The 17,084-nt window shown below is 40.8% G+C and overlaps 1 protein-coding gene across 2 annotated transcripts in view; it reads right to left on the reverse strand.

The window, feature by feature from the left end:
* plxnb2b (plexin b2b) overlaps positions 1–17,084 on the reverse strand; it is a 130,858-nt gene that overhangs the window by 25,753 nt on the left and 88,021 nt on the right. For both annotated transcript variants that reach the window (XM_080504313.1, XM_080504314.1), the window contains 13 exons: positions 15,057–15,183; positions 13,850–14,009; positions 11,946–12,057; positions 11,246–11,357; positions 10,766–10,867; positions 9,599–9,694; positions 8,955–9,042; positions 8,147–8,325; positions 6,815–6,963; positions 3,808–3,919; positions 2,618–2,754; positions 1,934–2,116; positions 170–263 (listed from right to left, as the gene is read on the reverse strand). In XM_080504313.1, the coding sequence (XP_080360439.1) occupies positions 170–263; positions 1,934–2,116; positions 2,618–2,754; positions 3,808–3,919; positions 6,815–6,963; positions 8,147–8,325; positions 8,955–9,042; positions 9,599–9,694; positions 10,766–10,867; positions 11,246–11,357; positions 11,946–12,057; positions 13,850–14,009; positions 15,057–15,183 (1,651 nt within the window). The remainder of the gene's footprint in view (positions 1–169; positions 264–1,933; positions 2,117–2,617; positions 2,755–3,807; positions 3,920–6,814; positions 6,964–8,146; positions 8,326–8,954; positions 9,043–9,598; positions 9,695–10,765; positions 10,868–11,245; positions 11,358–11,945; positions 12,058–13,849; positions 14,010–15,056; positions 15,184–17,084) is intronic.

A 17,084-nucleotide genomic window follows, 5' to 3' on the forward strand; every position in this document is an offset into this window, starting at 1 on the left:
GGAGTCGTGAGCTGCAGAGAAATCGAACACTGGCCCAACAGTGAGGGGGGGCAGATGGAGAGGCAGATCATCAAAAAGAGACAGCTGAGAGACAGAGTGATGAAATAAAAGAAAAAAGAGGCGCCTTGAAGTATTGACAGAGATGCTGATAAATAAAATGAGTAGGAACCTCAAAAGCTGACGTGTTTTCCCCCTGGATTCTCATGACAGTGGTCTGGATTAGGTCAAAACCGGAGCCAGTCACCACAATGTTCCTCCCTCCGCTAAAAAAAACAGAAAAAAACAACATATAAAAACATGTATTCCCAGTAACACAAAAACAAACAGGAAGACAAGCTCATGGGGAGAGTTATGGGAAGAAAGATGGTCTTCGTAAATTGTACCCAGTGTCATTTTCACTGGAGATGAAAACAAATGAGTCTGTTGTTCTAGTTTGTGTACTTAATCACATGCACCATAGTGGGGGGGGGGACCATCAAATGCATCCATTTCCAGCAATTAATATGCAGTTTGTGAGGTTAAGTTTGTTCGAACATAAAACATTTCAGTTTGTTCAGCCAATTTTCAGCCAATCACATGAAAGTGTGGAAGGTACTCAAACACAAACACAGGCAGATTCAGTAAATCCTGGGAGGACAATTCTTACTTAAAAAAAGCTGGGCATGAATAGCTTGTGCCAAGGTTTCAGACAGAAATTTGAAGGGTTGAGAAAGAAGCAGGTGCCTTTGCAACTGTCCAATTTCTCACAGACTATCGTGTTTGACCTCATTTTCAATGACAACTTCACTCTACGTCTTTTTTCTTTGTGCTTCTCGACTTCAAACGCTAGAACAAGAGAAAAGGAAGGTTTATAAAGGGAAGCCAGCCGATCTCGCCATTTTTTATTTATATCAATCTCAATTACATTTCTCCCACCACATCTGTTTCAGAGATTTGGGAAATGTGGACCCGTCTGGCAGAAACAATGTCAGTCAGATCAAAGAGAACGAGTCTCTGAAAGTGCTCCAAATATGACTGAGAGCCCTCGACCTCACAAGTGGCTCTGCCTGGCAGGTACAGCACGGCTATTAGGCTAGCGTTGACAGAAGAAACAGGCTCAAAAGGTCAGTCAAAGTTGTCAGCAATTAGCGCCAATTTCCCTGCACATCTATCATGCCTATCTGATATTACTAGAAATATTTCTCCCAAAAATCGTAAGTCTGAGCCTCATGGGGTGGCTCCATGGAGCGTCACAGGATCACCAATGTAAGGAGATGTCATGATGTGGACACAATAATTGCACAAGTATTGTCGATTCCATATAACAATGTCAAATCCAAGATTAGCGAATAACAATTAAAAGCTAATTGTTGATCAACTTTCTCACAGGAATAACTATTACTTCACAAGAATATTGACCTTTCCCTCCACAGTCATAAAGCATATATTTGAGGTTAATTGGTGTGTCTAACTTTCCATGCATCTTTGTTTAGAATTACTTAGCTATTTCCCAGTATGGGCGAACCTGTTTGAGAGTCATACAGAGTAATTTGAACTGGCTCTGGTCTTCATAAATTTGTTTGATGTCAATCTTTTCAAAGGTTTTCGAGAAATGTCAGTTAAGACCAAAAATACAACATGGTTCTCGAGGCAAAACATTCAGGTGACCAGAAAAAATGTGTACAGTCCATTGTTCGGAACCAATGAAGGCACGTTTCAGCAGATTTTTAAGTCGGTCTTTGAAGTGGCATATTTTAGGTACATACGGCAACTGAGTAACATACTGAGTAACTTCACGGCAGAAGTAGTGAGCAGGATATCGTCATGATCAACAGTCGCAGTCAATAAAACATAGTTTTATCAACACATTCATCTGGATGTACATATTGCAGGTAAAATAAAAGCAGTAATCGATAGAACGGGTAAATGCAAACAGGTGCTGTTTATTACTAACCAGACAAAGCTTCCTTTGGGGTGGTGGTCCAGGACGATGGGGTTTTCCCAGAACTGGAAGGCACTTCGGATGGTTTTTATGGTACTCTTTCCGTACTTCATCGTGATGGGGAGAAGGTCGGAGGGCACCTTATCCGCCCGGTATTCTCCTGTCCTGCAGGTGACCTGTGCCCCGAAGTGCTCTCTGCCAAGACAAGGACACAGCTCAGCACTCACAGTCACAGGCTAAAGGAGTGAGGCGGGGTGGTCGGGTGGGGTGTTGGTGGGGGTGTTGGTTGGGTCACATAAGGTCACCGTGCAGTCGAAGCCAACATGGCAGCAGCCTGACAGCTTGTTAAATCTTGGCTTTGCGGCTTCTCTTGCTCGTTATTTTTCTGTTACCTCTGCCTAAAATGTCACTGTGGACTGGTTTTGACAGAGCACACGGTCCCAAAAGCACAGGCAAATTGTATGAGAATAAATCCCTCCTGCTTATGGCACCAACGTTAAGGTCAATTCCATTTTCGCTTCATAAATATAGTTAAAAAAAAACAATCAATTTATAGGCTTCAAAGTGTGCTTACTGTAGAATTTACATGCAATACAATGTCTGAATAACAAGTAGCTCTATCAACTGGAGAGGCTGAGATGAAACAGAATTGGTGTTTTGGATTGAATGACAATTATTGAGAAATGAACTCCTTACACAGTGCAGTCCACCCCTCCGATGTTGACCTTTACATCCTCCTTACTGCCCGTTTCCAGAAATGTCCCAGAAATTGTAATGAGCGTCCCCCCAGCTTTTGGACCTCGGGCAGGTGTCACTGCATCAGGAATCGGGTTCTAGTAAAAGGTGGAGAGGCAGTGTCAACAGATACGTCGTGAATACATGCTCGCTTTTCCCCTGCAAGCTTCATTCCACCGACAGAAAGAAATGGCAATGTGTCATTAACAGACCCACTTTCTCTCGCCCTCCTTGATCTACTTACCCCGAGACACACAGTATCACCAACATTCAGACACACAGACTCGCGCAAGCACCACATCTGCCTCAATATGCTGAGCAAACAGTTCGGAGGAGCACTCCCCTGTGGTGAAGCTTTAGTAGAGCCAGAGATATGAAAAGCCAGTTAAATAGCTACGCTGTAGCCTGTTAAAGCATTAGCAAGTAAAAGCGAACTGCTGCACATCTGGTTAAAGAGGAAAGCATACACCCTCTGGCTTTCTTGTACAGTGTAGTACAATCGTAATATGCACCCAGATGCTTTATTTATAATTACACCATAATGTCAGATTTGGACGGTCCAGTTAATGGCATGTCTTGTGATAGAAGGATCTCGGCTAGGGAGAAGGGGAATGAAGGGAATGATAGTAGTGAGACAGCAATGTTTTATTGTGTAGAGATGGAAGCAGTGGGCAAAAGACAGGAGGATGAACTGGAGGTGGAAGAGCTGAAGTGGTTGAGATCTCCACTGGCAGAACGGACAGGGATAAGAACGAGGTATGGGCGAGGGGGACAGCTCGTGTGTGGAGAAAGTGAGAGAAAACAAGTTCATGTATGTCGGAGCAATAATAGCTATATAGGTGATGCTAAAGATGGAGCTGCCATGGAGGAGAAGAGAACGACCAGCGAGGAGGTTTGTGACTGCAGTGATTAAGGACATGCTGGTAATTGGTGAGCGAAAGGGGGTAAAGGGGGACGGGAGGTATCGGAAGAAATGGGAAAATTCAAGAAAGGAAGGAGAAAAGTTAATTGCATTCCCTTGGTTACACTGTGACGAGAGCTGCACTGAGCACTTCGGATGTTCACTTTCCAGGTGAACATCCGAATGAACTACTTCATACTGGAGTTGAGGAGAGAAAAAACATATTGTGAAAGGGAGTGTGTATACTTACCCTGTATGTGAAGTACATGCTGGAGGTTCCTCTTTTTCCACCGTTGACCTCCACCTCCACCTGACCCCAATGCGACCCACTGGCATCGACAGGGCCAATCTCACACACCACACTAAACACAACAACAGAAAAGAAGATGATAAAATACATTTAGTGGCATTCTTCTACCAAGCAGTTCATTTTAATTATTATTTTGCTAATTATTTCCTACATTACTCACGGAATTTAAATGGAAAATGGCCATTGCAATATTTTATAACCCCAAGGTGAGGTTATCAAATTGAAGTAAATGGATCTCGACAATATCTTATACTTTAAATTTTTAAAAAAAAATGACTGCAGTGATTAAGTTGCATTAATTTCTTGTCAGTTGCCAGAGCAGGTTTTTAACCTTCATTTATTCATTTCACAGTAGTCTCGGCAGAAATACTGCGACTACGCACAAGGTTAGATTCATACCTGCTGAAAACCACAGTCTGACCTGCTGGCCACTCAGATGCTGCACTGGGGCATTCGGGGCAGTGCGCAGCAGGGTGACAGAGTTGGTAATGAGGGAAGGTTAAGCACTCATTTTTCACTTTCCCCAATTAGATTTACCCTGACATCAAACCTTGGGGGTCACATGTTGAATTCTGTAACCTTTAGGATATCATTTCTAACTAAGTCATCTGAACTGTTTTTAAACAGGTAGATTGTGAACGTGCTTGTGTAAAATCAGGCTGATTAAAGAAAATGGTTAATAACAGGAAAATAGAAGTCACTGAGCACACTAAACCCAAGTGACTTCTATTCATGTTTTATCGTGGTCAGGCAAGCTAAACAGGTTCAGCTGAGTAATGTTGAATAAGCGGTGAGCAACACAATGCATTTCCTACAGCCAGATTGGCTGGTTTTATCCCTCAGGGATTTTTTTCCCCACATTTCAATGTCTGGAGTTTCATGGTAATCGTGTGATAAGGGAAACACGTCCAAGTCTGCAGCGGTCCTTGGGGGAAAATGTGTTGCTGATGAAAGAGGTCAGCATAACACAGCAAGGCTCATTCACAGCGAGACTGCAACAGGAGGGCCTCGGCTCCACAATTAGCGGCTCAAGCTGGGTTGTGAAAGAATAAAATATCACCATACGAATACTGCTCAAGACTTCAAGCAAGCAAGTTACAACCTGCAGGAAGACGGTGCAGCTTGTCTTCCAACAAGAGGAGCGAAAGCGGCATGTAAGCACCAAAAGTGAATGATTTAGGAGTGAAGCGCCTCCATCTGGTCTCATAAATCCAGGTTTATGTCTCATCATGCAGATGGCGGGGCAAGAATTTGTCATAAAAGTGGCTCCATCCTGCCAGGTGTCAACAGTTCTGGCGAGAAGCTGTGGGGCAACGACGTGGCTGTTTTCTCTTTTATAGACCATTTGTATGAAGTGAGCACTTTTTAAACACAGCTGTGACTGAAGTGCATTTGCAAGATTTGAAGTTAATTCATTTTTTGATTTTGATACAGTGCTCAGTCCATTAAAGTACCTTTGAGACAAGGTGGATGAGAGTGTGGGGAGACAACCAGAAATCCGCGGTCAGTGTGTGAGTGATGCTATCAGTTCAGTATGATAAATTTGTATCTCAAAGAATCCGGGCTGCTCTGAAGGCAAAAAAAGATGATATCCGGCATAAGCTATGAAAAAAATAATTGAGTGGCATTCAGCAGTTTATCCCTGTGGTACTTTCTTTCAAGACATTTTTTATGGGCTTTGACACAGGAGTTTCCATAGTTTGGTGTTATATTCAACATTTAGTTTTTAACTCGGCACAGCAGGAAAAATACGCAGGTCAGGCAGATGCCTTTTCACGATAAGCTTTTTCTTTTCAATGCATACAATTTCAGGTGAAATTGAGAGGAATAGAAATGACAAAAAAGCTTTCGCGGAAAACCAAAAGTATGACAATTCAAGATGATACATAAAGACGCAACAGATATAACAGCGCTGCTTTTTATTGCTCGAGAATCCTACCTGCATTTAACAATAATAATAAAAGAAAAATAACAAAAAGAATAAAAAAAGAATGTCTGATATTCAACCAAAAAGTACTATTCGGTCTGAGAAAAACTAGATGGGAGCATCCTCCCTCTGTGAAAAACTCTGATACAACAATCAAAAGGTTCAAATCAGATTGTCCAATATAATACATGTAATATATGCATTTTAAAAGTTTGTGATATTTACCAAAAGTAGCAAAAAAAAGACATTCATTAAGGCTTTATAGGCCCATCTTTGTGAGACAACAGGGTCCTGTTAAGCCTTAATACAGTGAGGTTTATCGGTGCCTCCCTGGTCCCATTTTTGCAAAACAGAGTCGGTATATAACATCTCTCCTGAAAGTAGAATGTGGTACCTGGAGCGTATTTATCCTTGAAGTGAGAAGTCCTTTATATTTTTACCCCCCCCCATCATATCTCTTTATTTGTTCATTTACTTAGCAGATCTGTGCTGATTTCTCTCCACTGTGTTTATCTATTCTGCATTGTGTTCTATTTGTCGACACTGATTCAAATTCAGTTCAAATGTCTGAGGGGTAAAAGATTCACAAGACTGATTTCCACCACAAACTTCTCACCTGTAAAGTTTTCAGCGTAACCTCGAGAAGCAGCAGAAGGAATTTGAACGTGAGCCTTTAACTTGTAATGTAGTCATTTTTTTTTTATGTTGTTTTCTGTTTGCTGAAGAAACTATCTGAATAAGTCTCCCTCCTTTGGCATTCCTTTTTCTCAACCAAGCCTCTGTATCTAAATCAACCTGCGTCTGGAGACTGTCAGATCAATACTGTGGTATAATGAGCTAATTAAAATATACAGCCAGGTTACCTTGAGCAATGAACAACTCCTCACAACAGATAAAGATCTTCAAAGTACACAAAACAAAACTTTGTCTGAAATGTGTCCATAAAAAGTTTGAACACCAGCCTAGTGCAGCCAGACGACATGATCACGCATGCTCATGCTGTATGTGTGCAGATATTACCTGGTGGAGACAGAGTACTTTTCCTTCTGATGGATGCAGGGCTCTCCGACCACTGTGATGCTTTTAATGTCTTCTTTATGGATGCCGAGGTTGGAGCCACGGATGGTGATGGAGATGCCTCCCCCCATGGGGCCAAAGCGAGGGATGATCTGAATGGGGAGATACAGTATGTGTGGGGGTGGAGTGGGTGTTTATAGGAAGAAAGGATTTGAAATGGATTTGGAGAGATTAGTTCTGCTGTAAGAAAATACAAGATATTTGCACAGTGTGTTTAAGCAACTATTCTGCTGACTTACAGTGTTTAATATTCAACGCCATGGCAGAGAATTACATCAATACTGTATGAATCACATCCACATGTATTAGACCCCAGCCCATAGCGTACTAGTGAGTCAGACATGATGGATAATGAGAAAAATATTGACAACAACATATATGCTGAGGCTCCATTTAAATAGATACATTTCAAATTTGCAATTTAAAGTATAAATACATAAATGCTAAATAAGGTACTGGTATAAAGGTATCTCTGTAGACTTGTACTAAAGGGCCAGCAGTATATGAGCTAAAAGCTACTAATGCTGTCATGATTTAGTAATTAAGTCTTTTTTATTTTTTAATAGATTAACTCATCAAGTGCCAGACACTGAATATTACATTCCATGACAGGGTCACAGAGTTATTCAGATTTATAGTGAGCAAGACATAAATGCCAATCCATGTCCGTGAAGAGTAAAAATGTCAAAGCCATATATAGGCATCAAAGGAAAAGTCGGAGGGTCAACAATTGTCAGTGTGATTGCTCCTCTGGGGACCTTGAATATCTCTAAAGGTCTGTGCGACAATCTACAAGGTAGTTGTTAAGATGCCTCACGTTTTAACACAAAGGCGCTGTCCTCTCTACAGCACACATTGAAATTCATCCACAGAACTATTACCAACACAATAAAAGCAATTTGTCTGTGATATATTTATCTGCCAATATTTCAGTCAGGCTGTGGTATGTTTGGAGTCGCGCTGACATGCAGACCATTAACAATGGATTTTTGCAATGACAGAGAGGCACCGACAATTAGGTAATCAAACAAAGAATTGATCCAATCAAGATATGTTGAAGATCATTGGAACTTGCTCCCAAGGAGAAACAGACTCTCACAGACTTCTGTCAACGAGAAGAGGCGAGAGAAACCACAGGGGCCGATGAAGTGCTCCGATCAATAATCCAATCACTGCGGTCGATGTCTTTTCACTGCTAATCGCAACTCTTCAAAGCAGCCACCGGTTGTAGTCTAAAGATAAACACGAAGTGATGATTATGCCGTTACTACTCACATCTGTGATCTCGGGGTTGGGGCACTCGGTGTTGTAGGGATCCCCGGACCCCTGCTGGCTGCAGAGCTTCTCGTACACGCAGGCCTTCTGCTTGCCGCACCACACACACCTGTACTTGGGGTCGGCGTTCTTGCAAAGACTGCAGTCCTCCCTCCCCATGGAGCAGTTGTACAGAGTGACTGCATGGAAAGAAGCAACACTTTGCATCATACTCATTATCTCATGTGGAAAAACAAAGGTAATTTAAAAGCAGCGCTAAAACATCGTTTCTTGAGGCAGCCAACACGTGTGTATCCGAGTGTGTGCGCTTCTCTGCACTGCCGCTATCTCACTTGTTGATTGTTTCTGTGAACCCAACTATTCAGTGCATTTGATATTGACTTCATCTTTTGACATGAATTGTATTATTGTTTTGATAATATACTTTTCCTCTCCTCATTTCTGTGAAGCGCACCGAGTGAACATTGTATACAATGTGCTAAGCAAGTCTCCATTAAGTGTCCATTCACACTGAAATCTCTCAGCATCAAAAAATAAAATGTATTCTATGACAAAGATAGGAATTTCACTTTGTAATATAAAATGCACAACAGGCCTCACAGTTATTTCCTGCTAATTCCTCAGGATCCCTCCATTTCTGTCAAAAACATGGTAGATTACCATGATTACCAATTAATTTTCTGATTAATTTTGAATTGGAGATTAAAGGTAGCACTGTTCAATCTAATTGAAGGCGTCATACTGGGACTCACAGCTTGCACAGAGAGTATTATAAATAAGATTTCCATATTAGAATCAAGGAACACACCGTTCAGCGTACTGTCCATCTTCTTGCCAGACTCCTTGTCCTTCACGTAGAAAAGAACATTGGTCTCTGGTGACTTGTCGTAGGAAAACTAAGAAATTGGAAGAAAATGAATTATTAATACAGAATCCAGTGATTAATGGCACTTAAGCTCTTCTCAGCAAACAGTGTGGGCTGCTGCTCCCTCATGCCAAGGGAAAGGAGAAAAAAAACACAAGAAAGCAAAAAAAATTATACCCAGTCTGGCAGATTTTCAGTTGAAGAAATCAATGTTGGAAAAGAACATAGCTGGGGGCTAGGCACTGTTTGAGCTTCCCAATCACTGAATTCACAATGTGGAGGTGTTAAAATAGCTCCAGTGAGGGGAGTCTGCCCAATAGAGGGCGCTAGAGAATATCACAGTGAAAAGGAGCTAAAGAAGGGTTTCAATTTATAAATCTGGAACATAAAAACAGACCTACTTCGATAGAGAGTTGCAATACATTACTGGAGAAAACTGAAACTAAATCATGAATATATTTTACTCTTCAGTTTTATATAAGTGGCACTTTGATAACTAAGACCACAGTCCAAAGGCCAGTACAGGCAACCTGGCTTGAATATAATTAATACTGATGTATGAAAGAAATATAAAAAAGAAAACTCACATTGAAGCCGCTGAAAGTGTAGAATGGACCATCCTCAAAATTGACCTCTTCCTCCACATTTCTCATCAGCTCTGTTCCTATGGTGAAAACACGACCCTGCACAGTCGGACAGAAACAAAATAAGAACTGTGTTGCATTCATTTATACACAACATATTTTCCAGACACAGCTCAGCGCGGCTTCTTTCTTTTCTCAGGGCAAAGCCAGAAATGTACATGCCGACTCTTCGGAGCCCTTCTGTTCCCACTCACAAAAGTTTGCATGCTGGCAAATTCACAAGTTGTGTTATACGCCAAACATTCAGCATCAATGCTGTTAGCTGCGCGTCTGTTGTTGGAATTTAGCTTCTCTGGATCTCATGCGAGTTTCAGTATAGTGATTAAACAAGCAGAACTGTGAACACAATGCTAACGTATACATAAATGGTATCCACTCATCTGTTGCTAGATTTCAAACAATCATTTATGGAAGCACACAAAAGTGAATTAAATACAACTTTAACTATATGTTGATCACTCTTGCCTCACACTGAGAAGATCTTGCTTTTGGGAATTTGCAGGTTTTTTTGTTGTGTGGGCAGGAACTCACTTCATTCCACAATTCAACCAGATGTGTATAGGTCAACCGATGAGACGAAAAGGCTCACATCTGTAAATGTGTATGTGGCTGTGCCCTTAATTTCTCCCACTGGTAACTGGAAATGCCCACTATGATATCAACCGTTTGATAAAGCTGGTAATGAAGATGGATGGAAGGCTCGATGGATCCTGGATTTGCAGATAGAGCTCATACGTGACGAGTGTTTATCTCACTGGGTCATGTGACCACATCTTGCAATTACTGATGACCACATATTTTCCACCTTCTGTGTTTGACATGCTTGGTTCTGCCCCTCAGGTATGACTGATGTTTGTAAGATTACCCGATTATCTGTGTCTCATAGGTTGTAAATTAAGCTGACAGTAGTCCAAAATCAAGCCCTGCTATTTAAAGCAACAGATTATTTGTATGTGTCTGTTTATCACCGAGTAAGCAATTCATCTTGGTGATGGGATTATTACATTTACAAACTGTCCAAACACCGTCATCAATCTTGTTCACCGAGATCCTGATATAAAACCCAGTAAAATGTCAGAAAAGCTTCCCATAAAGTGCATGCCACCTTACCTGGTAAAGGTTCAAATTGATCCCCTCGAAGCTGATTTGAGTCTTGTAGCCAACGGGGATCAGCACAGGATCGGGATTCTCAAACTGAGGACACTTTGCTCCCTGAAACAGCATCAAAACGTTTAAAATCCTCCTACTTTTAATTGTTCACATTTTAAATATTCCAACCACTTTACATACGCCCTCATCTGTGGTGACAGACAAGTGTATCGCTCAGAAATCGGACTTGTATATCGATGTCTACCACCAGGCAGTATTTGTTATGCTAGATGGTGGCAGCTGATAGTCGGATTTGCGCGTCTATTAATTTTCAGGAGGAATGTGGATTGCTTAAGCGCTGTATCACATGCGATGATAAGGTGTCTCCTTTAAAACTTTGGCTACAGTCTTCAGCAACTCTGATCCTGCACATCCCATCCGAGCAGAGGTAAGAGTCCTTGTGCAGACATTAACAAGCAGGTAACCTTTAAAATAACTGACCTGACGTTGTTTGATGATGTGGGAGCCGACAGCGCTGTCGTCCATATCACTGCAGGTGTGATCGGCTGTATTCCACTGGCAACCCCACAAACTGGCAACGCACGACATGCACCTGAAAACACCGAAAAAAACAAGATGCACAACAGAGATGAGGAGAAAAACGCTTTCATATACTTAATAAGGCTCCAGCAGGTGCACGCGCACACACACACACACACACACACACACACACACACACACACACACACACACACACACACACACACACACACACACAAAAACATGCAAACTCATCAGAGAGCGTCCGGCACAAAAATCTATGTTGCTGACAATGAAATGGATCTCTGCAACTTCACATAAGCAAAGCTCGTTCATCACACATTCTTCCGTGTGAAAGAAATAAACACAAAAAAAAAAAAAAAGCAGGGAAAAAACTGGCGAGATCGACTTTCATTTTTTGATTAATGAAAAGGAAACTGAGGCAATTTCCTCGGCTTGGTAATAAAAGGAGGAGAGAAAATGCAGGAGGTGCATCCAAAACTACCATGCATCACAATTTACAAACAGAGCCTTGATCTCTCATCTGTTCAAGCGTGGTGATACATTTACATCAAGGCTGTCAGTTGATGCTGTGTTCAGTGTCACTGTGTATTTTCGCTGAGTGACAGACCAGAACTGATAGATTAGGAGCCAGACTCACGGTGTGTTTTCAGATTTCTTCACTGTGGCAGCACAGTTGTAGAACTTGAACTCTCGTGTGGCGAGCTGCACGGTTTCGTTGACAAATATCTTGATAGCCACGGCCACAAAATCTAAGAGAAGAACCAGTTTAAAAAAAACAAAACAGGTTAAAGGTTTTGAAGAGGATACAAGTTTTGCAAATGTATGAACAGTAGAAAACAGACTGAATTTTAAAGACAACAACTCGCCACCCACAATATTTAAATCATTTGTGCAAATATAGCACTGCCTCATAGAGCCCTAGTCCATGAAAGATCTCTGAAGGTGTTATGTGGGCTGTGGGCTCAGGCACCAACATGTTAGCAGAAGATCCTTTAAGTCTTCCAAGTTGTGAACCACAGCTGCCATGGATAAGCTTGTTTTCATGGGGCATCCCACAGATGCTCAATTGGTCTGAGATCCAGGGGGGCTTTGTGGGCAATATCAACACCTTGAACTCTCTGTCAAGTTCTTTTCAACCATTCATAGAACATTTGTTCAGTGTGGCATGGCGCATGCCAGTATAATGGGAAACTGGAATAGGGGAGCCTCGTCAATCTGCAGTAACGCTTGGTCAGGTTGTTTACATCAGAGGAACAAATGCATACTGCACGTGTTGTTAAGGAAAATATTATTCATCAATCCATACTGTTTTCATTCATTCATTGATCCTTGGTTCCATTCGCAATCCCATTGTAGGAGCCTTTGTCAGAGGCTTTCAGAGGTGGACAGATGATAGCATGAGCACCCAGACTTTCAGTATGCTTCTTGTCAAAGTCACTCACAATCTTACATTTCTTCTTTTAACACGTTCATTATTGCATTCTGGCACCCGATTCTTCTCATGTATAACAATGGGAGTTACTAACTGCACCTGTTGGTGGTTTAATGATGTAGCTGCATAAGATGCTACACGGATCATCGGCTCCTCACTCCCAAAACTGTATGACATTTACTCGAGCCGACTACACACACGAGCCGTCAAGATCAGAAGAGACCCTTCTCGCCAGGGTCACCCCCTGTTCACCTCCCTCCCCTCAGGAAGACTCAGAACCATCCACACTCGGTCAAACAGACTGAGGAACAGCTTCTTCCCTCTTCCCCAGAGCTGTAGCGAATCTGAACTCAGACCTTAAAATGTGCAATATTTGTGGAATAGACATTTATATACGTAACTTCCTGTTCATGCATCTGTCCTGCTTCCTATGTGTATGTATATTCATGTTTATTTGTTTTCACTTTTCATATTCAGTTGTGACTTTCTGTGCCCACGACTGCTCTGCTGCTACTGACAGCCTGCCAACACAATTTCGTGGTATTTCATATACATTGACAGTGATGGCATCCTAATGTTATTCCATATTTTGATGAATAGAAGGTGAGATGGTAAACCGCTGACACACATCTTTGCCTGATGACTTTAATGTTTACATAACTGTGTACCACACACACACAAAGTGAATGTGTTGTGAGGAAAAATATTCTCTGCAGTAGATGATACCATGTTCATGTTATTACCCAGGTTAAAAAAAATGAAACAGTGGAGAAGGCATTTGTTTTGCTTCCAGTAGCGCTGCAAATGACATAAACTAAACAATATTAAAGTTAGACTTAGGCAAATGCTTTTGTTCCATTACATTTAAACACACAATATTGCACAATGCAAGATCTGCATTCTAATTTTATGCTGTCAAACTTTCTGTGGAAAAACCACAATAAACTATTCAGCAAAACTCGTTAACATATGAGGAACCGAAAGCTTTTTTTTTTTTAGCCATGTGCTAGTTTGCCTTGCAAATAATACAAATCCCTTTTCACAGAAAACCCCTGATACCTGGCTTAAAAGAGGACGATGAGAGGGCAGGTTAGTTAGAAAGAGTGTACCTTTGTCCTCAGGTGTCTGTGGTATACGTGAAGGTTGGGGCAGATCACAAGAGACCTGACCAGAGTCAGACATAACGCCTTCACTCCGGAAAGTCTCGATGTCGCAGTGGAGCCGGTCAGACATCCCGATGGTTGGAAGGGAGGGGATGTTGATCTTCACCTGTGCAGTGACGAAGACAGTAGAGAAAAATAAGAGTGCGATTTTTACTGAAACCCAGTAGTCGTCAACATTTTTAAACCGATTACATTTTCTTTATAGCTCCAAAATCATATACTTTCATATTTCCATAATCCATCCATATATATATATACGTGGCAAACTATTTTGGGAAACTATGCAACATTAAATTTGGGATTTTTATTGAATATATGTAGTTGGGGTTGGATTTGGAGCATACAAAAATGGGCTATATATATCTACATTATCATAGCAAAGGCTCTACTGCTTTATGCGATCGCATCAATATTTAATACTATACAAGGGAATGACAAGTTCCCTTGTTTTGGTAAATTCTCTTCCCATATCTAAACATGTTTAGTATAACTGATGTTATAGTAGAGAAATAGCAGGTGCATCTAAAACAATTTTTTTAATATCATTGCTAAGTTAATTGTTTTGCTAAAGAATAAAAGAGATCTTATCTTATGGAATTTAACATGTAAAAACATGTACATATCATAAATTCTAAAACACAGAAATGCTTAAAATAGTAATAGTATTAAATCCAATGTATAAAGATATTTCACAGTGAAATAAATTGTGTATAAAAACATCTATTACATTATATTCAGGTTCAGTGAGGCGTGTCTGTATTTGAATTTGAAGGGCTAGAAACTGGCTGAGAATGAGAGAGGAAAAGATGTGCAGTGGATGGAAATTCAGTCGTGAGTCAGAAAGGTTACGAATGAAAGTGGAGGGAAAAAAAATTGGGCGACAAAGTGCAGAACAGAAGCGCTCCATCTTCAAGTTGCGAGCAAAATCAAGCATGCTAGTTTATAATAAGACAGTTTGGAGTTTTTGCTGATGGATCAATACAAAGCAGGGAGACCTGGAGCTCGGGGTCTCTGGTTCAAAACGTAAACAGTTTAATACTCAGGCTAAGGATGTTTGTGTGATGTAGATGTGAGGTGAGTTGTGTACTGCAGAGGCAGAGACACAAAAACAGAACAAAAGCAGAGAATGAGTGAGACGAAAGCCGTGCAGTACCTTGTCGGTCTTTTTGCAGGAGAGGTTCGGGGGATAGAAGGATACGATCTTGACACAGTGCTGCCTGGGGCTCCACAACCAGCCATTCTTCTCCTCTGCTCGTCGGCACTCAGACCTCCTGGTACACCTTCAGATGAAGAATGAACAACTCCCATGAGCCTCTGCTCCACATCTCCTTAACACTTCCACAAAACCTCAAATAAACAAATTGGACCCAGACTGATTCTGATGTATTCCCAGGTGACTTCAAAAAAGGCATGTTCATTTTTTAAATTAGGTTATGTATAGTTACAAATAACATTTTATAGCTTATATAATGAATCAAGAATTGATTGTGAATCAATTCATAGCACAATTGCAGCTGATTATTTTGATTGTAATGATTACTAGATCTATCATACAGTGAAACGGTAACAAGAAAACCATAATGTTGTGAAATCGCAGTGTAAATTACAGTCAAAAATGTTTTTGTTGTTATTGATTGTGGGGCTGTGCCACATAAAACACACAAAGAAAAATTCAATACAAGAAGCACTGGTCTGATAATGTGCAAACAGCAACATGTCACATAATGTAGCATTGCATATTATTGTGAAATCAAAGTGATTAAAGGCTTCTCAAGAGCTAGAAGTTAACAGGAAAGCAAATAAGCTCAAAATCATTTTTTTCCAGTCTCATTAATTAGTTGTCCCGTCTATTCCATGTCTATGGCAAATGTTTTATCAAACAAGTGCTCCAAATATCAGAACTGTTTGTCATGCAGAAATAAGTAACATCATATTTCTCAGCTCACACAATCTAATCAGGACATTGATTAAAAAAAAAAAAAAAAAAAAAAGAATAAATGAGATAAAGACTTCATGTAAAAGAACACTCTGACTCTCAAAGGAAAGCTATTTGCTTTGTGTCTTCAATTGTCCTGATCAGATCCCAGTAAAACATATACCGTTATAAGGCGCACCTAAACACCTCAAATTTTTCAAAAGCTGACAGTGCACCTTATAACCCAGTGTGCCTTATATATTGTGGTGAGCACCGTGGAAGAATTGCTCTTCTCAAGTCTGCTACTTGCCAGCTGAACAACCAGAGACTTTTATTTTGACAACTCAAACTTTGCAACCGGATCTTCAGAGCGGACGACACTCCACACAACACATTCATCACTCATGGTTGCAAACCAACATTCTAACAAACCAAAATAAACTAGACAAAATAATTACTCCCTAAACTGGGGAACAAAAACACAGCATAAACACAATCAACACAACACCAAGCCCAACAACAACCCACAATAACCTCCAACAACACAAAACATGGATTCCCATCATGCCTTGCAGCGACCACCTCTGTGCAAATGCATAAAGGAGCCGATAGCTGCAATGCATTATGGGAGTTTCTGTTTGTCGTGTTTTAAATGCAATTATTGGGGGTTATATTTGGTTTGTGGTGTCGGTAATAATTGTGTTGTGTTGTGTTTTTGTTGCTTAGTTCATGTACCGGTAGTTTAGTTTATTAGTTGTAAGTTGTCAACCAGCAGTGAAGAAGGTTTTGTGTGTAGTGTCCTCCTGGCATAGGCTACAGGTAGGACTGTCAAAATAAAATGTGTGCAGCTCTCTGGGTGTTAGAATCAGTGGAAAATGTAACCTAATGACTTTGAGCTATAAAGGTTGCAGACCACTGGTCTATTCCATGCGCCTTATAATGTGGTGTGCCTTATATATGAACAAAGTTGTAAAATATGTCAATCAATGGAGGTGTGCCTTATAGTGTGGAAAATACGGTACATATACAGATAAATGCACACCTTTCTACCCTCCAGGCCCTGATAAATATAGGCTGATGAGAGTAAATTGCATGGTCTGCCTTCGCTGTATGAGGTTGACAAACCGCTTTAATTCCTTACAGCTGCATGGACAACAGGAGATGGAATATAAACACGGAGAGACACTAAAATTGTCCACAATAAAACACTGAACAAATACCCGCTGTGCTTTGCAGATGGAATTGTACGTGTGTGTGGGTGTTTTG

This window comes from Blennius ocellaris (genome assembly GCF_963422515.1).
Source record: "Blennius ocellaris genome assembly, chromosome: 11".
Lineage (NCBI taxonomy): Eukaryota > Metazoa > Chordata > Actinopteri > Blenniiformes > Blenniidae > Blennius > Blennius ocellaris.